The sequence below is a fragment of the Macaca nemestrina genome, chromosome 4 (assembly GCF_043159975.1).
Source record: "Macaca nemestrina isolate mMacNem1 chromosome 4, mMacNem.hap1, whole genome shotgun sequence".
Lineage (NCBI taxonomy): Eukaryota > Metazoa > Chordata > Mammalia > Primates > Cercopithecidae > Macaca > Macaca nemestrina.
In genome coordinates this window covers 65,596,236-65,621,358 of record NC_092128.1, presented here as the reverse complement: position 1 = coordinate 65,621,358, position 25,123 = coordinate 65,596,236, and the positions used below count along the sequence as shown (strand labels likewise).

The following is a 25,123-nucleotide window of genomic DNA, read 5'->3' as shown; positions in this document are numbered from 1 at the left end:
CCATGTAGTTGAGCCGTTTTGATTGAGTTTCTTAGTCCTGAGTTCTAGTTTGATTGCACTGTGGTCTGAGAGACAGTTTGTTATAATTTCTGTTCTTGTACATTTGCTGAGGAGTGCTTTACTTCCAATTACGTGGTCGATTTTGGAGTAAGTACGATGTGGTGCTGAGAAGAATGTATATTCTGTTGATTTGGGGTGGAGAGTTCTATAGATGTCTATTAGGTCTGCTTGCTGCAGAGATGAGTTCAATTCCTGGATATCCTTGTTAACTTTCTGTCTCGTTGATCTGTCTAATGTTGACAGTGGAGTGTTGAAGTCTCCCATTATTATTGTATGGGAGTCTAAGTCTCTTTGTAAGTCTCTAAGGTCTTGCTTTATGAATCTGGGTGCTCCTGTATTGGGTGCATATATATTTAGGATAGTTAGCTCTTCCTGTTGAATTGATCCCTTTACCATTATGTAATGGCCTTCTTTGTCTCTTTTGATCTTTGATGGTTTAAAGTCTGTTTTATCAGAGACTAGTATTGCAACCCCCGCTTTTTTTTGTTCTCCATTTGCTTGGTAAATCTTCCTCCATCCCTTTATTTTGAGCCTATGTATGTCTCTGCGTGTGAGATGGGTCTCCTGAATACAGCAGACTGATGGGTCTTGACTCTTTATCCAGTTTGCCAGTCTGTGTCTTTTAATTGGAGCATTTAGTCCATTTACATTTAAGGTTAAGATTGTTATGTGTGAACTTGATCCTGCCATTATGATATTAACTGGTTATTTTGCTCGTTAGTTGATGCAGTTTCTTCCTAGCCTCGATGGTCTTTACATTTTGGCATGTTTTTGCAATGGCTGGTACTGATTGTTCCTTTCCATGTTTAGTGCTTCCTTCAGGGTCTCTTGTAAGGCAGGCCTAGTGGTGACGAAATCTCTAAACATTTGCTTATCTGTAAAGGATTTTATTTCTCCTTCACTTATGAAACTTAGTTTGGCTGGATATGAAATTCTGGGTTGAAAATTCTTTTCTTTAAGAATGTTGAATATTGGCCCCCACTCTCTTCTGGCTTGGAGAGTTTCTGCCGAGAGATCTGCTGTTAGTCTGATGGGCTTCCCTTTGTGGGTAACCCGACCTTTCTCTCTGGCTGCCCTTAAGATTTTTTCCTTCATTTCAACTTTGGTGAATCTGGCAATTATGTGTCTTGGAGTTGCTCTTCTCGAGGAGTATCTTTGTGGCGTTCTCTGTATTTCCTGGATTTGAATGTTGGCCTGCCCTACTAGGTTGGGGAAGTTCTCCTGGATGATATCCTGAAGAGTGTTTTCCAACTTGGTTCCATTTTCCCCCTCACTTTCAGGCACCCCAATCAGACGTAGATTTGGTCTTTTTACATAATCCCATACTTCTTGCAGGCTTTGTTCATTTCTTTTTCTTCTTTTTTCTTTTGGTTTCTCTTCTCGCTTCATTTCATTCATTTGATCCTCAATCGCAGATACTCTTTCTTCCAGTTGATCGAGTCGGTTACTGAAGCTTGTGCATTTGTCACGTATTTCTCGTGTCATGGTTTTCATCTCTTTCATTTCGTTTAGGACCTTCTCTGCATTAATTACTCTAGCCATCAATTCTTCCACTTTTTTTTCAAGATTTTTAGTTTCTTTGCGCTGGGTACGTAATTCCTCCTTTAGCTCTGAGAAATTTGATGGACTGAAGCCTTCTTCTCTCATCTCGTCAAAGTCATTCTCCGTCCAGCTTTGATCCGTTGCTGGCGATGATCTGCGCTCCTTTGCCGGGGGAGATGCGCTCTTATTTTTTGAATTTCCAGCTTTTCTGCCCTGCTTTTTCCCCATCTTTGTGGTTTTATCTGCCTCTGGTCTTTGATGATGGTGATGTACTGATGGGGTTTTGGTGTAGGTGTCCTTCCTGTTTGATAGTTTTCCTTCTAACAGTCAGGACCCCGAGCTGTAGGTCTGTTGGAGATTGCTTGAGGTCCACTCCAGACCCTGTTTGCCTGGGTATCAGCAGCAGAGGCTGCAGAAGATAGAATATTTCTGAACAGCGAGTGTACCTGTCTGATTCTTGCTTTGGAAGCTTCCTCTCAGGGGTGTACTCCACCCTGTGAGGTGTGGGGTGTCAGACTGCCCCTAGTGGGGGATGTCTCCCAGTTAGGCTACTCAGGGGTCAGGGACCCACTTGAGCAGGGAGTCTGTCCCTTCTCAGATCTCAACCTCCGTGTTGGGAGATCCACTGCTCTCTTCAAAGCTGTCAGACAGAGTCGTTTGCGTCTGCAGAGGTTTCGGCTGTGTTTGTTATTGCCCTGTCCCCAGAGGTGGAGTCTACAGAGACAGGCAGGTTTCCTTGAGCTGCTGTGAGCTCCACCCAGTTCGAGCTTCCCAGCAGCTTTGTTTACCTACTTAAGCCTCAACAATGGCGGGCACCCCTCCCCCAGCCTCGCTGCTGCCTTGCCGGTAGATCACAGACTGCTGTGCTAGCAATGAGGGAGGCTCCGTGGGTGTGGGACCCTCCCGGCCAGGTGTGGGATATGATCTCCTGGTGTGCCTGTTTGCTTAAAGCGCAGTATTGGGGTGGGAGTTACCTGATTTTCCAGGTGTTGTGTGTCTCAGTTCCCCTGGCTAGGAAAAGGGATTCCCTTCCCCCTTGCGCTTCCCAGGTGAGGCAATGCCTCGCCCTGCTTCAGCTCTCGCTGGTCGGGCTGCAGCAGCTGACCAGCACCAATCGTCCGGCACTCCCCAGTGAGATGAACCCAGTACCTCAGTTGAAAATGCAGAAATCACCGGTCTTCTGTGTCGCTCGCGCTGGGAGTTGGAGACTGGAGCTGTTCCTATTCGGCCATCTTGCTCCGCTCCTACACTCTGTTTCTTAAGTTTCAGGCATAGTTAATGTTACGAGTTCTATTAAGATGAATAAGAGGAGACACTTGTTACTGACACTTAGCTAAAGATATTGATGAATTTCTAAGAAAAAAAGATAAGAAATATCATTCTGGTAATATGACTTCATAAAGTACAATAAGAAAGACTTAGATCACAATATTGGGCACTATTTGAAAATTGTTTTACATTTGTCATTGCATATTATGTCTTTTATAGAATTATCTAGGCTCACTTCTAGCCCAGAAAAATTAAATATTTTATTTCATCAACCTTAAGCAATATGTAGGTCAATATGCTTATGTGTTATTTTTCACCTCTCAGTAGGCATGTACATCCATTTAGTTGACATAGTACTTCGAAATACACTTAAAATGCTTCTTTAGTCTAGGATATAATTATCATGACGACAATAATGACAATGCTTTTACTGTTTTGACATCCATCTTACACATGGACTGTTTTTTATCTTTGGCATGTTTGCCAAAAATGAAGTCCGATTAATATTATTCTTTTAACATCTTTTAATCATTCAATTAATCTATGTGATTCTGTGTTAATAACTCTGTATAGTAATATGACAACAATAATGATGGTAATAGATATCAGTGCTTATTATGTACTAAAGTTTAAGATCTTCATATATATTTACTCATTTATTATTCACCATAGCTTAGTGCATTAGGTACTATTATGTTTATTCTTATTTTAGAGATGAGGAAGTTAAGGTCCATATAAGCCAATTAATTTGCCTAAAGCATAATAGCTTTCAATTGGTGCTATTAGGGTTTGAAACATTGAAGACTTGCACAATCACTATTATATGTACACATATATTATCCAGAAGCACTCACATTATGAGAGATACTAGAACTGATATTAGCAGAAAGAAAAAGTGATTTGCATTTCTCATCAGATGTTTACTCTGAGACATACGCTCATTAAAGACAATGGCATGAATTGCTCTCTGTCTGTTGTGTGAGTGCAGTTATATTGCAGTTAAATTCATGCATTCCCAGTGTGCAAAGTGCTATGTGTACTAACTGCATTAAGTACTTTGCATCTATTATATTTAAGCCTCATAATAACTCCAGTGTCATAGGGAAAATATTGCAAAATAACATACAAATAATAAAATAACACAATGTTTTATTTTATAAAACAAATGAGGTCAAGGAATGCTCAATAACATTTTCTAATTCTTACCTAGAGCTACTTCTCCAGATATACATGAGAATGTACACAACGAACAACTACATCTGATTATATTGCATATGGTCACATAAGTCATGTCATATGTATCATTCCTTATCCTAAGAGTAATAAAAAGTATTAAGAATTTAAGCTAGATGAATGACATAATCGGGATACATTTTAAAAACAGCACTTAAGCCCTTTCGTGGAGAACAGACTGGAAGGACATCAGTGTGCATGTCCAGGACATCAGCGTGCATGTGAGGAGCCTTATATATTGACAATCTCAGTGATACAGGGAGAGGTAGTGGTAACACAAGGGAGGAGGCAACTGTGAAAAAATGAGGGAATTGAAGATACTTCGGACCTACTGATTGATGGTATATATGTGTGTCTTTGTACTTGCACAATTTGTGAAAAAAATTCGAAAATGATGTCACAATATCTTCTTTATACAACTGATTGGATATGGGAAATATATATTTAAATATAACACCTGAAAGGATACTGAGATTGAAGTGGTCGGTTAAAACTTAAACATGTTGATTCTCAATTATCTTTGAGACATCTACTTGGAAATATAAAGTAGCTGTTGAATATCGGGAACATGGATCTCAAGGGATGTAAGATTAGGTGTGGCAAGCATATTTATATAAATACTAACCTAAACTACAAAAATTAATAGTATCACCCAGAGAGAGGGTGTGAAAATAGAGAACCCAAGGCCAAGCTATGAGGTGCATCACCATCTATAACAAAATCGAGTATTAAGATGAACCAGAAAAGGATAATGAGGAGAGGATAGAATCAGGGAACAACCAGGAGTGCTCACTTTTGTTAAAATCTAAGAAAGAGAGAGAATGAATGCAGGGAAGAAATGGTCAAATAGCTAATTTAAAGCTTAAAAACATGATATTTTATTTTGAATAATGAGAGCTGTTTTTCTGGAATAATGCTACCATAATCTAATTTTTTGGATAGAAAAGTAACTGAGATAAGAGCCACCTCCAGAAACATAAAAACCAATGAAAGAACTCTATCCTTAATATTCTGTTCCTCTGGAAACACTGCTGGTACCAAAATCTGTGTTAGGGTTATCTAGATGGACAGAAATAATAGGATAGACATATATATAAAGTGTAAAGGGAAGATTATTAAGAAGCATTAACTTACACAATCACAAGGTCCCACAATAGGCAGCCTACAGGGTGAGAAGCAAGGAAGCCAGCCCAATTCCCAAAGCTGAAGAACCTGAAGTCCAATGTTCGGGGACAGGAAGCATCCAGCATGGGAGAAAGATGTAGGCAGTGAGGCTAAGCCAGTCTAATCTCTCCACGTTCCTCTGCCTGCTTTTTATTCTGGCCATTTTGGCAGCTGATTAGATGGTGCCCAATTGGAGTGTGGGGGAGTCTGCCTCCCCCAGTCCACTGATCCAAATGTTAATCTCGTTTGGCAACAACCTCACAGACACACCCAAGAACAATACTTTGCATCTTTCAATCAAATCAAGCTGGCACTCAGGATTAACCATCACAGATGCCTAGTTCACAAAAATTTTCTCGCATTCTGTTGACTGTCCCCTCAATCTCTCAATAGCTTATTTTGTGATGCAGAAGTTCTTTTTTTTTAAAGAAATTAAACTATCCTATTAAAAGTCAAACGCCTGCACAATGGATTTTTAAAATGATCCAATTATATTTTGTCTATAGAAGACTGGCTCAAATCCAAAGTCACTATTATGTTGAGAATGAACAGATGGAGAAAGACATTCCATGCAGGTAGCAACCAAAATTCGGTGGGCATACTAATATCAGACAAAAGAGATTTTAAGTCAAAAACTGTTATGTGAGGCAAAGAGTAATATTACATGTTGATAAATGTGTCAATTCTTCATGAAGACAGAAAAGTTACAAGTATATATACACAAAATAAGAGAGCCAGTAGACATATAAAGTATAATTGGCAGACTAAAAAGGAAAAATAGACTTTTCTCTAATAATAGTTGGATTCTGCAATATTCTCCAGGATAGGTCATATATTATGCTACAAATAATTCTCAGTAAATTTAAGAAGGTAGAAATCATATAAAGTATCTTCTCTGACAATAGTAGAATAAAACTATAATTAATGCCAAAGGCACCACAAGAAAACTACAGACAAATATCAGTGATACGTACAGATATGACAATTCTCAACAATATAGTAACAAACCAATCCAGTTGCATTTTAAAAGGATTACATATCATGACCAAGTTGGATTTATACTTGGAAAGTAAGGGTGGTTCAACATACAAAAATCAATACTTATAACACACCACATTTATAGAATGAAGAAAAAACCCACATGATCATTCCAATTATTGCAGAAAATATAATTTGACAAAAATCAACATGCATTTGCAAAAATAAATTCAAACTAGTAATCGGAAGGAACTCCAGCAACCTGCTGAAGGACATTTATGGAAAGCCTGCATTTAGGATTACTCAATGTTGGAAGACAGCCTTCCGAGGATCAGAAAAAAATAAGGATGCTCATGTTTGCCACTTCTGTACATCATCGTACTGATGGTGCTCTTCTAGTCAAAGAAGTTAAGAGAGAAAAAAGACATGAGGCATCCATTTTAAACAGGAGAAAGTAAACCTTCTGCAGATGATATTTTCTCATATATTGAAAAACCTCAAGAATCCACAGAAAAACTACTAGAGCCAATAGACTTTTCACAAAGTACAGCAAACATAGTCAACATACAAAAATCAGTTGTATATCAGTACACTAGCAATAGAAAATCCCAAAGCAATTTAATAAAACAAGCCCATTTACAATAGCATCTAAAAAACAAAATACCCAGGGTTAAATTTAACCAGGCTGATGGAACACCTGTACACTATTAACTTGAAAATATTGATTAAGGAAATTAAGAAGATCTAAATAAATTGAGAACAATTTGTGTTCATGTACTGGAAAATTTAATATTGGTAATACTACCCAGAGTGGTCTACAAATTCAATATAATCCCTATTAAAATTTCAACAGACTGTTTTTGTGAAAATGGAAAAGCTGAATGCCAAATTCATATGGAATGATAGTAAGTCCTTTCAACAAATCTGCCTGGTAAAAAAAAAAAAAAAAAAAAAAAAAGAGCAGGGAAACGATGCACAGCTCCATATTTCAAAATTTATGACAAAGCTACAATGATCAAACAAGTATATTACTAGCATAAGAATAGACATACAAACCAGTGGAATAGAGTTGAGAGTCCAGAAGTAAAACCATTCATCTCTGGCCAATTCAATAAAGGTGCCAAAACCATTACACAGGTAAAGAATAGTCTCTTCAACAAATGCTCCTGGTGTAATGAGATATCTGTATCTAAGATCTTACCTCATGTATCCAAATTAACACAAAATAAATTAAAGATGTAAATACAACAGCCAAAACTGAAACTTAGAAGAAAACATAAGGGTAAATCTTTGTAATCTTGGATTTGGCAATGGATTCTTAGATATGATATTAAATGCATGAGCTTAACATATGAGGTTTTCTGGGGGATGATGAAATAATTATTCTGGACGTTGATACAGGTGATGGCTGCATAGCATCGTGAAAGTAGGAAATGTCACTAATCGTACATATTAAAATAATTAATTATATGTTAATTGTACCTCAATATTTCAAAACAGTGTTCTATCCAGTCTGGGATATAAAGATAGTGTGGGAAAGTACTCATTTAGTAGGTATCTTTTGAGCTGGGCCCTGAAAAATGAGATGTGTAATAATGTAAAGGAGATGGGGAAGAAAGTGTAAGTACACAGGAGAAAAGTGTTATATAAAAGATTCCAAGTAAAGAGATCATGAGAAAATGCAGACAAGTCGGTTAATAAGTCTTGGTGCAGGGCAATTGTGATAGGGCCAACAGGACATCAGTGCATACTTCCTATGTAGAGGAGTCTGGATTTAACCTTACATCTTTAGAAATCACTGAGTATTCGGTGCCAGGAAAATATGTTCAAATTTGCCTTTCAATAAGATTACTCTGGAAACTGTGTAGATAGTAATATAAAAAGAGACTAAAATGGGGTATCTTGAGAATAATTTCATTGGTTCGTTTGTGAAACACAATGATGAAAGCCTAAACTATATGTCTTCTTTTAAGAAATGTCTGTTCATATCCTTTGTCCACTTTTTGATGGGGTTGTTTGTTTTTTTCTTGTAAATTTGTTTGAGTTCTTGGTAGGTTCTGGATATTAGCTCTTTGTCAGATGAGTAGATTGCAAAAATTTTCTCCCATTCTGTAGGTTGCCTGTTCACTCTAATGGTAGTTTATTTTGCTGTGCAGAAGCTTTTTAGTTTAATTAGATCCCATTTGTCAATTTTGGCTTTTGCTGCCGTTGCTTTTGGTGTTTTAGACATGAAGTCTTTGCCCATGCCTATGTCCTGAATGGTACTACCTAGGTTTTCCTCTAGGATTTTTATGGTATTAGGTCTAACATTTAAGTCTCTAATCCATCTTGAATTAATTTTCGTATAAGGAGTAAGGAAAGGATCCAGTTTCAGCTTTCTACTTATGGCTAGCCAATTTTCCCAGCACCATTTATTAAATAGGGAATCCTTTCCCCATTTCTTGTTTCTCTCAGGTTTGTCAAAGATCAGATGGCTGTAGATGTGTGGTATTATTTCTGAGGACTCTGTTCTGTTCCACTGGTCTATATCTCTGTTTTGGTACCAGTACCATGCTGTTTTGGTTATTGTAGCCTTGTAGCATAGTTTGAAGTCAGGTAGCGTGATGCCTCCAGCATTGTTCTTTTGACTTAGGATTGTCTTGGAGATGCGGGCTCTTTTTTGGTTCCATATGAACTTTAAAGTAGTTTTTTTCCAATTCTGTGAAGAAACTCATTGGTAGCTTGATAGGGATGGCATTGAATATATAAATAACCTTGGGCAGTATGGCCATTTTCACAATATTGATTCTTCCTATCCATGAGCATGGTATGTTCTTCCATTTGTTTGTGTCCTCTTTTATTTCACTGCGCAGTGGTTTGTAGTTCTCCTTGAAGAGGTCCTTTACATCCCTTGTCAGTTGGATTCCTAGGTATTTTATTCTCTTTGAAGCAATTGTGAATGGAAGTTCATTCATGATTTGGCTCTCTGTTTGTCTGTTACTGGTGTATAAGAATGCTTGTGATTTTTGCACATTAATTTTGTATCCTGAGACTTTGCTGAAGTTGCTTATCAGCTTAAGGAGACATTCATACAGCCAACAGACACATGAAAAAATGCTCATCATCACTGGCCATCAGAGAAATGCAAATCAAAACCACAATGAGATACCATCTCACACCAGTTAGAATGGCGATCATTAAAAAGTCAGGAAACAACAGGTGCTGGAAAGGATGTGGAGAAATAGGAACACTTTTACACTGTTGGTGGGATTGTAAACTAGTTCAACCATTATGGAAAACAGTATGGCGATTCCTCAAGGATCTAGAACTAGATGTACCATATGACCCAGCCATCCCATTACTGGGTATATACCCAAAGGATTATAAATCATGCTGCTATAAAGACACATGCACACGTATGTTTATTGCGGCACTATTCACAATAGCAAAGACTTGGAATCAACCCAAATGTCCATCAGTGACAGACTGGATTAAGAAAATGTGGCACATATACACCATGGAATACTATGCAGCCATAAAGGAGGATGAGTTTGTGTCCTTTGTAGGGACATGGATGCAGCTGGAAACCATCATTCTTAGCAAACTATCACAAGAACAGAAAACCAAACACCGCATGTTCTCACTCATAGGTGGGAACTGAACAATGAGATCACTTGGACTCGGGAAGGGGAACATCACACACCAGGGCCTATCATGGGGAGGGGGGAGGGGGGAGGGATTGCATTGAGAGTTATACCTGATGTAAATGACGAGTTGATGGGTGCTGACGAGTTGATGGGTGCAGCACAGCAACATGACACAAGTATACACATGTAACAAACCTGCACGTTATGCACATGTACCCTAGAACTTAAAGTATAATAATAATAATAATAATAAAGAAAGCCTAAACTATATTATTAATCTTGAAGATTTGTAGATATTTAATCCTGGGAGGCCTCTGATGAATGTGATAATCTGGAATAATTTAGCTGACAGGGATACGTGTTTGAAGCTAGAGGCAAGGAGAGACTATTATGTTGTTCTGAGATTGGGATATGAATTAGTGTGGTAGAAATATATAGAAAAGGACACACTGAAGTGCTATTTCAAGGGAAGAAATAGCAGTGTTTTGTGGTAGTGAATATGAGGAATAAGGCAAATAAAATGTCAGAGTTCTTTAAAATTGTGGGCTTGTAAAAAAGGAAAAAGTGTGATAAAGTATACATGGAGTTGAAGTAGTTTACTTCTTTAAGATAGAGGACATGCCTTTTTCCATTTTCTACTCTAATTTAAAAATAAAATATGATGTTGTGAAAAAGTATTGTGTTTAGATCCCAACTGGGTAATCTTGAACAAGTTACTTGTCCTCTGAGCCTCTGCTTCTTACCTACAAAGTATTTTTAAAAGAAAAATTACTGGATCAGAGACAAAGGATGTGGGGTCATGTTGCAGGATATGCTTATCAAATAAAATGATAGTAAGTATAGGCTATAACTAGTGGTGTTATTATTGAAGATGCTGAAATGGCCAGCAATTAGGATTTGGATTAAAAAATAATGCCAAAAAATTTTGATAGCAGGAAGAATTCATCATATATTTGCCCTTGAATCATTTAATTATTTTTATTCTTTGGTACTTTCTCAGTTACCATATCTTTTAGCATCTGTATAATTTTCTCGAGTCTTAAGTATTATATTCTTAATGAACCTTAACTAAGAATAGTTACACAATTTATACTAAGATGATCAAGTTTTCATATTTACTAATTATGTTAACATTGTTCTAAATCTCTTGAGTCAAGACAAGACCATAAGTTTGAGGTGTTATTCAATCGTCCTTGTTCATATTTAAGCTATTAAGAGTATGAAAATTCAACATCCTTATTCATATTTGGGGCTCTATCAAGAGTAGAAATAAAATTTTTCATGACTGAAGGGTGTATGATTTAATAGGGAAGAATATTCCATATAACCAAACAAATAGTATTTTGAAATGACAGTATCAGTGTTTTACTGTCTATGTTAAATTTTAATCTATTGAAATTAAAAATAATTAAAAAGTAATTTGCTTTAATATAAAGGCCAGGAAGTATATGTTTTTACAGCCATATCTTCCAGAAATATTTAACAAATATTTAATTATTATACTAAAATGTATTTCTTTATCCCAGAAAAATACACAAAAGTAGAAATGATAAGTAGAATACTTACTTTCAATTGCAAAATACTACCTTAGAATAAAATATTTGACTTTCTCTGGCATATTAGGCTCTCTGAACATTGCCAGATGATCCAAAAACAGAACGTTATTAGTGTGCTATGAATTTCTAATGTCATTGATCATGTATCTTATGTGGAAGGTATATAGTATCCTTTAGATAGAGCCAGATCCTAATATTGAGAGTAATTTATTTTCCACAATCAAGTAAAAAACTGTCAAATGTAAAACATGGTGTATCCATTACTGAAAAATTCATTAAATCAAGCTCATAATCAAATCAATTGTATTTTTAATATTTTATAGTTAAATTTCTTATCTACACTCTATAACTAGAAGATAAGAATAATGTAAATGAATTTTAGGCCAGTTCTATCTTCTGGTGTGTTTTATTATATTCTTCCAAAGTTAATGAATAATGCTGCTGTCAACTTAAAATCAAATTAACTGGATACACTGTGGCCATCTCATTAATTCTACGTATAATTTTCTTTTGCTTTATATAAATCAGAGTGTTAGGACTAATTGTGATTTTACTGGTGCCTAACTGCTTCAAGATTACAATGTTAATACACCATTTTAATTTTGTGGAAACCATTAATAATCAACAGTAATTTTGAGCATGCATTTTAAGTTTATCTCTCTTTATGCACATATCATACCCTGCTCAATATTTAGAACTATAAAAAGAAATTAGGGATGACCTTTTAGAAATATCAACTGCACAATAAGAATTTAAAATAACTATGATTTATATGTTAAGGACTCTAGTGGGAAAAAAATGGATAACATGCAAGATCAGATAGATAATTTCAGGAGAAACATGAAAATGATAAAAAAAAATGGAAATACAGTAATTGTTTCAGAAAGAGGAAAGGATGATTTCAATGAACTCAAAACAGCCTAATATATGTTACTGAAATCTCAAGAGAAAGGAATGGAACCAAATAAATATTTGAAGAAAGATACTAAATTTAATAAAGAATAAATTTAATAACAGAAACTCACAAAACCAATACAATTAGGTAATTACAAACAGAATTGAAAAAAGTAAACAAAACAAATGAAAAACCCAGGCACATCTGGGCATATTGTACATAAACTGCTCACCATCCAAGAGAAAAAAAAATATTTAAGACAATGACAGAAACAAAACACATTACATACAAAGGAACAACAATGAATACTACACCATACATTTTATTTACAAAAAATAACATAATATTTTTTGCCAGCAGAATTAAAGATTGTTAAGAATTAAGAATGTTAGTAAACTTCTTTAGGCAGTAGAGACTGGATAAGAGACATAAATATGTATTCATATACACAAAATTAAAGAATGCTAGAAATGGAATAAGGATGTAACTGGATTTTTTTTTCTTGAGTTTAATTACATGCAAAGATTATGAACTCTCTAAAGCAAATTAGTCATTGCTATAGTGTGTATTTATAGCATAAGTATAATTAAAGCACATAACCGGAATACCACAAAGGTTATAAGGGAAGAGTTGAGGGCATGCTTTCAACTACTTAAATTGTAAATAACAGGAATAGCACAAAGGTTATGAAGGAAGAGTTAAAGGCATATTGTCAACTACTTAAATTATAAATAAAGGGGTACACTATTATTTAAAGTTAGACTCTGATGAATTAAAATAAGTAAATACTAAGAAAACAACTAAAAAGAAGAATACATAATAAATATTATGATTATTGGAGACAAAATGAAATGTTACAGTAATTAATAGGAAGGTAGAAAAAAGGATAAAAATCCAATAATGAAGTGATAGAACAAATATAAAATAGCAAGACCGCAGATTATAATCTAATCATATCTACAATTACAACAAATATGCAGAAACCTATCAAACCACAAAATCATCAGAGTAAATAAAAAAGTTATAACTACCTATATGTGTCTACGTGTGTCACACACACACACCACACATACTTCAAATATAAACACATGTTAAATGTAAAAGGATGGAAAAATATTTATTAGGCAAATAGTAATCAAGAGAAAGTGGGAATAGTCATGTTAACATCAGACTAAATAGACTTCAGCAGGGAAATATTACCAATGATAAGTAATGATAGATAATAACAAAAGTATCAAGTATCCAAGAAGCCATAACAATCCTAGATGTGTGTTAATAACACACTTTCATAAAAGCTGTGATATAGAAGACCTGAAAATCACTATCAACCAACTTGGTCTAATTAACATACATAGGGCTGGTCACAATGGCTCACGCCAGTAATCCCAACATTTTTGGAGACCGAGGCAGGTGGATCATCTGAGGTCGGGAGTTCAAGACCAGCCTGACCAACATGGAGAAACCCTGTCTCTACTAAAAATATAAAATTAGATTAGTAAGTGTATTTTCTGTCATTGTAATATAGCTGTGAACTAATTATTAATATTTATCCTATAATAATTTCAGGAAGTCCACCAATCCATAGATTTCTTTTTAATGAGAAATACTACAATTATAAAATATCGTGGTTAATAAAAACTCTAGGTCCATTTTATCTCAATATAGGCATCATCCTATCTCTAACAATCTGCTAGGTGGTTATTCACAATCAGGTTTATTTCAGATTCCATTCTGTTCTGATTGTTAGAAAAGCACTTGCTCTTCTAATTTCTTATCATAACTTCAATGCATTGGATTTAGTTTGGTATTCGAGGTAACAGAATAAGTCTACCAATTTTTTTTCAAAGTGATGAGTTTTTTATTTTCAGTGTTAGGCATTATTTATATTATACTTTTTTATATAAGAAATGAAATTGGTATAGAATTACAGTAAACAGGGATTAAAATATCTGGGGTACTTACTATTATAGTTTGATATTTGGGAATTGTACATGATATGCATCAAGGAATAGTAGCAATTAAACATTCAGCCATCAAAATGATGAACAAATAATATTTAAACATAGAGTTTATATAGTTTCCAGATTGCTAAAATGAAGGGAGCACTGAAATTTTACTGAAAGCAAATTGTGGTCCTTGAACATTGGTCAATAACAATTTTCGTGTTATATTATTAGAGTTTTGGAAAAGATCGTTCTTTAGAAAATCTGTAAATGGCACAACAATATGTCTATTGTAAACAAGAAAAATACATAATTGCATTCACTCTATGACTACTTGAAAACTTGTGTGATAAGCCTGTTTAATAAAAACTTTACATAATCAGAAACAAGAAAAAAAAATATAAAATTAGTCGGGCATGGTGGTGCGTGCCTGTAATCCTTGCTACGCAGGAGGCTAAGGCAGGAGAATCGCTTGAACCCAGGAGTTGGAGGCTGTAGTGAGCCGAGATCGGGTCATTGCACTCCAGCCTGGGCAACAAGAGTGAAACTCCATCTAAAACAAAACAAAACAAAACAACAACAAAAACAACAACCAAAAAACCCATTTCTAGAACCTAGGAACATAGAGTACATATTCCTTCAAGTGCATATGGAACATCCACTGTTTGATCATATTCCGCTTTATTCAGAAAATATAACCTTAAAATTTTAAAATAATTGGGATTACTCAATGTATGTTTCAATAGCATAATGGAATTATATGAAAAAAAAGAAAAACAAACTAGCACAAAAACACCCCAAATATTTGGAAATTAAACAAAACATTTCTAAATAATTAATGAAAAAGGTGAAAACTATAAGAAAAATTAGAAAATGTTTTAGTTGACTAAAAAATGACAGTACATATTAACAATTTTGAATTTTGGCATGTAGATATAGCAGTATTCAGGAGAATATTTATGCCATTATATACTCATTCAAGAGAAGAATAAAGATTTCAAATCAATGGTTTAAGCCTCCAACTTAAGGAAATTTTTAAGAAGAGGAATACATTAATGTCAAAGTAAGCATAAGAAAGGAAAGAATAACAAACAGAAATCATAAAATTGACAACTGAAGAACAATAGAGAAAACAAATGAAACAAAACCTGTTTCTCTGAATAATCAACAAAAGTGACTAATAAATAGAGAAGAAACAAATCGCAAGTATCTGGAAAGAAAGAGAGAATATTAACACAACCCCAAAGCTAAGAGTATGGTATTAAAACAACTCTATTCTAATAAATTAAGAATGCCAAATTATTTGATAAAAATACAAATTGTCCTATATTCTATAACAAAATTGAATTTACGGTTTAAAACCTGTACAACAAAGAAAAGTCCAGATTCAGATAACTTCTACCAATATTTAGAATAATTTCAACTTTTATTTTTGATTCAGGTGGTACATGTGCAGCTTTGTTATAGGTATAAGAAAAAATAGTAATAGTTCTACAAAATATGTTCAGAATATAAAACATAACATATCATTCTCAAGCTCTTTTTATGAGGCTGGCATTACCCTAATATTAAAAGCAAAGACTTGATAGAAAAAAAATTCTACAGACCAGTATTTCTCACAAACATCTATGCGAAAATCTTCAATAGTATGTGAGCTAATCTGATCCAGCTATATATATGTTGATACATTATGACCAAGTGAGTGTAACTCATGTGTTAAATATAGCCCTGGCCTATAATTCACCTACCTAACATGTATGGCCTTGTGAATTGTTCTCTAGGACCAGCAGACATAGGAGAAAATTCTTTAGGTTAGTTTACAAATAGTTCAATCAGATAAGATAGTGCAAGCCAAAAATCTACTGCTACCATGCTAACACTTCATTCAGAGAGGCCTCTAATAGTGATGAGAGAAAAAAATCCCAGTTAAAAGAGCTTGAGCAGTACTATTGGATGTCTACACTGGTGGAGGGAATATTGGGCTGGCATAAGGATATATAGGGTGCCATGACATTTGGTCAGCAGCCCAGAAGCATGGAATTAGGAAAATTAGAGACAAAGAGATCTGGGGTAGAGGTGTATAGATGGACCCAAATGAACATGCAGTGTGTGTGAAACTGTCTCATGTAAATATCCATAAACAGAATCTACTGTAGGAGGCACTAAAAAACCTGGGGGGACAATGTACATATAAATATATACAATTTTTAATTGTCATTTTAAACTAAAACAAAACAAAATTAAAAAGTGAGTTAATAGATTGACTTATTAAATCAATGAGTTTCAGAGAAACCTTGCACTCAGTCACACTAATGAAACAAATAGCAGAATAGCCATGGTGCCAACAATTAAATCTAAGCATCAGAGTAAAAGTATGCACTCTGTGTCACCAAAGCCTGTGTAACTTTGCCTTTGTCAAAAGTATGATATTCCAGTAGAGAACAAAGCTAAGTCCTTGCTAAAATACCATCACAGATAGAGACCATGTAGCCACTTAATGTCAAGTTGAATAAATCTATCTCTCTTACACTGGGGAGCAAAACCAAGTGTCTTGATTGGAGTTGACACCGATTACAGATCTATATTTGCCTTACCTGCTCACAGTGCTTCACAGTAGCATGACTTTGAATTACAGTTTATATAGCTTCTTAAACAAAAAACAGCAAATTTTTAGATAAGTGACAAAACAAAGGAAAAGACTTTGAATCTCTACGGGCAGTAACTTGGGGAAAGGGGAATAAATGACAGATAAAGGCTAATTAGTAAAGATTGTGAATGTAAATTTCTCTGATACCATCATCAGGCCAATTAGGGTCTAAATTTGCCTTCAGTGGTTAACATTTGTTCTTCCTGGTAGAAAGTGGGACAGGTTATCTTGTTTTTGAAATCTATGCTGAGCTTTTAGGCAAATTGAAGGAGTGCAGAGAGCTTTTCTATATCTGCTGCTTCTTAGTTGTCTTAATTGTCTTCTAATCAGCTCAAAAATCCTTCATATTTTGTGGCAGCATATTCCAGTCTCCCACATATTCATTCTCTTATTCATTTTCTGCATGATTATCAACTTCATTCTCCTTTAGGTATCCTGTATTTTACGCTTAATTTCTAAGACTATATGTATTTTCCTCAATTTCTTTCCTAGATTTGATCAAACCTTGTTAGACATATTCTTATTTACTTGTCTCCTATTGTCATCTTTTGAACTTCTTATTTAAAGTATTTCTATGACCGCAATGCATTTTGAGGTATTTAATTCAACCTGATGTATCATAATACAGTTTTCTTTTGCATTTTGGTTGGTCCCTTGGGTGGGGATGGTTCAATTGTTGACATCTTTTAACCCTCAATTTCTATTTTCATAGTAGTTTACATAAATAACCATTGCTTTTGTATACTTATTTGGTAAACACTTTGGATATTTGGGAAGTTTATCAAATTCTTAAATACATTAAAATTTTGGCTTTATATACATTATATTACAGTTTCTGTTGATTGTCACTATCTGAAAAGAAATAAAAAATCAGTTGCATTTGATGCCAATATGTATTATTCATATAAATTATGTTGTCTGTGTTTATAGAATTCTACAATTACCTATGCTAATAATTACTTTTTGTTATGAATAATCGAATAATACTGAGTTTTATTTAACAATTATGTCAAATAACTGCAAGATAAAATTCATATTGTCAAGTTTTCTTTCATACAATTTGATTAGAACAGAAATAATGGTCATACATTTTTAAATTGGAATTTAACTAGATATTAAATTGTACATAATGTTAGGTTTTCAAAACAACTGTCATAAGTAAAACATGCTTCACTATTGATAAGTAAAATGTGCTTCCATGGTAGTATAGCTATATATATATTTTTATATATATATATATGCTGATGTATATATATACTGATATATATTATATATATACTAATATATATATACTGATATATATAATCAGTTCTAATTTTATTCTTGATTTAATATAGCCTAAAATTATTGGTGTGAAAAGAATGATATATTTTTAGTAACAATATAAATTTTCAGAAACCTCAAAACATTCCAATAAGAGATGACATTCTAATAATTTTTTCATTAAACATAACTATTAACTGCTCTTTCTCATATTTTGGGGGGAAACATTTAACATAAAAACTTGATGAAAGTTCAGTTTCTATTTTTATTTTTTATTTTTATTTTTTTTTCAGTTAAATTCCATTTATTACAAATCTAACATTTAGCAAACATCTGTTATACATCAAGTTGTGTTTACCAGACAAAGTCCTTGTGCTCCAGAGGCTTACAGTCTAGTCGAGGAAGCAAGACAGAAAAACAAAACAAATTAATCAGTGGTAAAAGAAATCACAACATTCAGTAGAATAACCCAAAGGCCATAAAACAAGAGAAACAAGTGAATGACAGTTTCAGCTAATTTGTCAAGAAATTTTTTTTTTATAGGGAAGACTAAATCTTAAGATTTTCCAGGTATAACTGGAGCATGTGATGCTATTAATATATCTTTGGCAGTGAAACATATATTCAGTTTTCACTGAATGGCAGGACCCATACTGGGTGCTATGGGAAGATTGAATAAGTTAAAACCATTGCTTCCATCTTCAAGGAAATAACAATTGTCTGAAAGAGTGAAAACCCATATCTACCATTCACTCTCACATAATAAAATAATGTTCACATATTCAATAATGAATGCAAATAATAGGATGTAGAATTTAAAGACAGCATGAATACATGCTGAAAATTTGAAGCTGGAGGGAATAACTAGTCACATGGCAGAGGTTCTGAGACCTTTTAGTGATATGTTGTCCATTGGTACTAGAGAAGTCATTCGGCATTATCCAATTGAAGCAAACATATTACTTTTACCATCCATGATAAGGATGTCCTGCTATTTGGTTCCATGTAATGCTATTTAATCGCTTAGTTCTTCCTGGCAAGTATACTGATTTCTAGTTTTCTGTACATCTCACCTCCAATCTGTGCTTTTCCTAGTGCTTCTACTTAGTGATGTATTTTGCATGAGAGCAAAATGTAGGTTCCTTAAAGCCAAGCCTGGTAAAAGTCCCCCTTTTATTTCAGATCATTCTGCACTCTATGCACAAATACCAGCCTCGAGTTCATGTGATTCGCAAAGACTTCAGCAGCGACCTTTCACTCACTCAGCCTGTTCCTGTTGGAGATGGAGTGAAAACGTTCAACTTTCCTGAGACTGTGTTCACCACAGTTACGGCCTATCAGAACCAGCAGGTAAGAGATGGCACTTGAGAGTCTTCTGCTACATCTCTTTTTAAGGCAAGAAATGCTTAGTCCTGCATGGCACTGAAGAGTTAGTATGAGAGACAAGAGTTTTTCAGTACACACAGGGCATTGGTGATAACAATACGGTAGTGCCTAGTAACAGCTTACACAGTCTAGGTTTAGATCAGAGACAAGATCTTGACTGAGAAGACCAAACCTATTAAATTATTTTTGTCTCTCTGTACTTGCACCTGTGTTCATGATCTCTACTACATCCTGGCAAATAATCCTCATCGTTTGGAATTCCTTTGCAAGTACTGAGGTTTGAGTCATGCCTTCTCTCTTATATACAGTTTTCTGTGTATCCTTCCACCAGGCTACATCAAAGTCATCAAGCTGTTGTGGGTCTATTTAAGACCCACCACTTCCACTTCCACTTTCTTTTTTTTTTTTTTTTTTTTATTATTGTTATACTTTAAGTTCTAGGGTACATGTGCGTAACGTGCAGGTTTGTTACATATGTATACTTGTGCCATGTTGGCGTGCTGCACCCATCAACTCGTCAGCACCCATCAACTCGTCATTTACATCAGGTATAACTCCCAATGCAATCCCTCCCCACCTCCCTGCTCCCCATGATAGGCCCCGGTGTATGATGTTCCCCTTCCCCAGTCCAAGTGATCTTATTGTTCAGTTCCCACCTATGACTGAGAACATGCGGTGTTTGGTTTTCTGTTCTTGCTATAGTTTGCTGAGAATGATGGTTTCCAGCTGCATCCATGTCCCTACAAAGGACACAAACTCATCCTTTTTTTATGGCTGCATAGTATTCCATGGTGTATATGTGCCACATTTTCTTAATCCAGTCTGTCACTGATGGACATTTGGGTTGATTCCAAGTCTTTGCTATTGTGAATAGTGCTGCAATAAACATACGTGTGCATGTGTCTTTATAGCAGCATGATTTATAATCCTTTGGGTATATACCCAGTAATGAGATGGCTGGGTCATTCTCTATACACGCTTACAAATTATGCATGGTAAAAAGTATGCTATATTTAGCATCTGATTTACCTTTAGAGACCTGAGTCAAGTTTTTAGAATTAAAGTTCATTCTTTATGCTGCAAAATAAAATTGAAAAATAAAATTGCATGTATTTATATATATTTTTAATTGATTTTTATCTGAAAAATAGCAAACCTTGCTGGCGTACAGTAATACATGTCTATAGTTATTCATAGACTGATTACTCAGAGTAGATAACAAATTTCTGTATTTCCTTGAATCTCTGACATTAATACTTAGTGAAGGTAAATAATGTGTGTGTTCATGTTCAAAGTATTTTATCTAGCCTTTCTCCAGAAGATGCAGAAGCAAATAAATTAGTTGGTTTATTTTTTATAACTTATCAGGCATGCAATTATAAGATGTCTATTTGTTACTGATGCCTTTTTACATACAAAATGTAGTAGCATTTTATTATTTAGTGATATTCTTCAAGTCTTTATTAATATCTATTTTTACCAAACAAGGAAAGAGAGGCCCTAAATCAATGAGTGAGCACGTGAAGCTTATGCAGCAACCAGCTGATAATTAAAGCCCTCATTATACAAACTTGATTTCAAGTCACTCTGAGCCTTGTTCTATCCTTGATGTCCAGGAATTTTACTTTGAAGTAAATTTCTATAATTTCTCGACAGGTCTGTACATTATTGAATGGTTATATTTTGCTAGTTGGGGAATAAAAAAGCTATTAAAAATACAAACAATTCTTCTATTATAAGTTCAATGCATAGTAAATAACTTTATTATTATTTATACATTTTTTTCTCCTACATATAGACACATTTTATTCCATTAGACACAATTGAGATTCAAGGACATCATAGTCTTATTAATGCAAACAACAATATACCAAAATGACAATCTAGAGTAGAAAAGTTGATTAATAAGCTTTTTGGTCTATTTTTATTCTGTCTGGATTTTCATATTTAAAGTCAATTTAATATTTTTTAAATCTCCTCAAGCATTTTCCTTTTGTCTACAACAAATTTACCTATATTTCTGCATCTTTCATGTATGTTTGTTATAGATGTGTCTTTATGTATACACACATATTTTTGTTTAAAGAATTTTAAGAGGCCGGGAGCGATGGCTAAAGACTGTAATCCCAGCACTTTGGAGGGCTAGTAGGGCGGATCACAAGGTCAGGAAATCGAGACCATCTTGGCTAACACGGTGAAACCCCGTCTCTACTAAAAACAGAAAAATTAGCCGCACGTGGTGGTGGGCGCCTGTAGTCCCAGTTACTCAGGCGGCTGAGGCAGGAGAATGGCGTGAACCCAGGAGGCGGAGCTTGCAGTGAGCCGAGATTGCGCCACGGCACTCCAGCCTGGGCGACAGAGCCAGACTCCGTCTCAAAAAAAAGAAAGAAAGAAAGAAAGAACGAAAGAAAGAAAAAGAATTTCAAGAAACAATAAGTATAACCATGTATCTATCTCCCAGTATCTTGTTCCTTGTTGTTAGGGATAGACAATATAGGTCAAAGTTTAACATATTTCTGCAATCTAAACATGTATCTTTATCTCTAAGTAATGAAACATTTATCATGTACATATGGGCAATTTTACAGAAAGATATTAAAAACAGAAAGGTCCTAGTATATAATCAATATATTGCCTTTAAAGCAATTAAGTTCATTTTCACATTTTTTTCACATCTGTCTGCTTTCACAATTGTGTTGTGTCACAGCGGCCAGTTCACTACCCAATACCAGAAAATTATCCATGAAAAATAAGAATTTATCTTTGTTTTCTACATACTTCTATAAGGGAGTGAAAAATCTCACCTGATAATTTATAATTAAAAGGCTGCTTACAAAGGAGTCAGCAACACAAATTCACAGTAACTGAGTACTGAAAAAAAAAATGCCTGACCAACATTTTAATTTAAAATGCTGTTGGATATTAGTGGCATGAGCTATCTACTAGAAACAAATGCATATCCTCTGTCAGGGGAAGACATAACAAACTGGACCATAAAGTATTATAACTGTTAAAAATAAAGTGATTGATAGCACAACTGAAAAAAAAGTAAAATTAAAGAAAAATAAGTTAGAAAAAGTGAAACCTGGAAGAAACAAAAGCTGGAGGAGAGTCAGATTTATGGTAACCTCATATATTGGAATCATCAGAGGCAGAATAAAAATACATGTTTAAAGAAAGAAAATGTAAAATGCAGCTCACAAATAATAGCAAAACACTGTGAAAAATGACCGACGTATATTTGAAAGAGAATCAAATATAATAATATTTTTTAAATATATTAAAGTTAAATTTTTACACTCAGTGTATTGGGTGTGTAGAGCTGGAATTGACAGATCCATTTATCACTTTTCTAATTCCATGGTTTTATGCAACTCACTTCTAGATTTAAGCCAAGAAATATATTTAATGAATATAAATTTCTTGAATAATGTTTCATTTTTTTTTCTCTATTTCAGCTATTATTTTTAAGGTTTCACGATAATCACTATTTTTAAAAAATATTTTAAATAAAATAACTAATATATTTAAAATGTCCTTTTGTCTCTAGTAATATGTCAAATATAATTTGACAAAAACTGACTGAACAGAGGAAAAAAGAATAAAATATGAAGAAAATAACATAAAATGATGAACCCATAAATGCAATCAAATACACCAGACATTTTAAAGCTAAAACTAAGTAAATATAGGAATAACAGATTGATACTTAAAGTGACTTTCAACTTGATGGTATTTGAAGAAAGAAGCAAATGCCACATTGATTACCATCCACTTACAGAGCATGGATAACAGGAGACCAAGCCCAGAGTTGCACAAGGCGAGATATAAAATTGAAGACACAGGATAAAAATGAGTATCTTTCTTGTTGCAGAAATATTCTCTCATAAAATCAAACAAGAAACAAATCTTAACAAGTTGGCCAAAATATTCAACACAATGAATAAATGCATGAGTTGAGGCACTATATGAATTTCAGGAAAGCAACTACTAAAAATAATTACAAAATGAGGATCTCTCTATTCAAAATAGCTTTTTCCCTTGAGGTATTAATGAATTCCAAAGCAATCTGAGAGTAGACTGAGAATAACTGGACTTCAGGGTCCTTCAAAGAAGAGGGTGCCTGAGAAAATTTCCTACATTGGAATTCCTAGGTTAGAATCCTTCTGTAAGAGTGAGGATAGACTGGAACTAGAGCAGTTCCTATAAAGACCTAAGCTGAGCTTCAAATTATCTCAACGGTTGGTTCCTGTTAGAGGAGATGAAGAATAAAAAAGATTACTCATTAGCGTAGAGTCACATTTAAAAGAAACCTTAAAAATCATTCTTCAGACAAAAAGCATATGATATAAGGTAAAACTAAAGATATTCAAGAAAGAATTATTTTCAACAAAAACTGTATGTGACTAAATATATAAATATTGAATTTATAAATTAACCTGAAAAACTGATGAGCTTTAAAATGTACCAGTCGTTAAATACATGACATCAAAAAAGTATTGAAGGTAGAAGTTAATTGTCGTTACTCTGTGAAAATGTAAAATTGTTCATTTATTTCATAATCAAATAGTCAAATAATCTAATGAATTAATAGCAAATGTAGTAATTTCTAAAGTAATGATAAAAACAAGAGTAAAAGAATGTATCATAAGTGATTTGAGTGTGAAAAGTGACAAGTTGAAAAAATACACTATTAATCTAGCAGAAGACAAAGAAGTGGAAAAAACAAGATAGAACTGATAGCAAAAATAGAAAAAAAAAATGTTGGTAGGATATATTTAAACGAACGTTATGTGATTAATTATTCAGCATACATGTGAGCTGCAACTAAAGTAAGAGGTTACCAGGTTAGTTTTAAAATATATGCTGCTAACAGGAGATATGTATGTATTATTATAAGAACACAGAATGTATTTATTTATTTATTTATTTATTTATTTTAATTTATTTATTATTATTATACTTTAAGTTGTAGGGTACATGTGCATAACGTGCAGGTTTGTTACATATGTATACTTGTGCCATGTTGCTGTGCTGCACCCATCAACTCGTCATTTACATCAGGTATAACTCCCAATGCAATCCCTCCCCCCTACCCCCTCCCCATGATAGGCCCCGGTGTGTGATGTTCCCCTTCCTGAGTCCAAGTGATCTCATTGTTCAGTTCCCACCTATGAGTGAGAACATGCGGTGTTTGGTTTTCTGTTCTTGTGATAGTTTGCTAAGAATGATGGATTCCAGCTGCATCCAAGTCCCTACAAAGGACTCAAACTCATCCTTTTTTATGGCTGCATAGTATTCCATGGTGTATATGTGCCACATTTTCTTAATTCAATCTGTCACTGATGGACATTTGGGTTGATTCCAAGTCTTTGCTATTGTGAATAGTGCTGCAATAAACATACGTGTGCATGTGTCTTTATAGCTACCAATGAGTTTCTTCACAGAATTGGAAAAAACTGCTTTAAAGTTCATATGGAACCAAAAAAGAGCCCGCATCTCCAAGACAATCCTAAGTCAAAAGAACAAAGCTGGAGGCATCACGCTACCTGACTTCAAAC

General features: G+C 34.3%; 1 protein-coding gene across 2 annotated transcripts in view; it reads left to right on the top strand.

The window, feature by feature from the left end:
• The window catches only part of LOC112425526 (T-box transcription factor TBX15-like), a 581,798-nt gene that overhangs the window by 372,539 nt on the left and 184,136 nt on the right, over positions 1–25,123 (top strand). For both annotated transcript variants that reach the window (XM_071094759.1, XM_071094760.1), the window contains one exon: positions 19,359–19,526. In XM_071094759.1, the coding sequence (XP_070950860.1) occupies positions 19,374–19,526 (153 nt within the window). In that variant the 5' untranslated portion in view covers positions 19,359–19,373. The remainder of the gene's footprint in view (positions 1–19,358; positions 19,527–25,123) is intronic.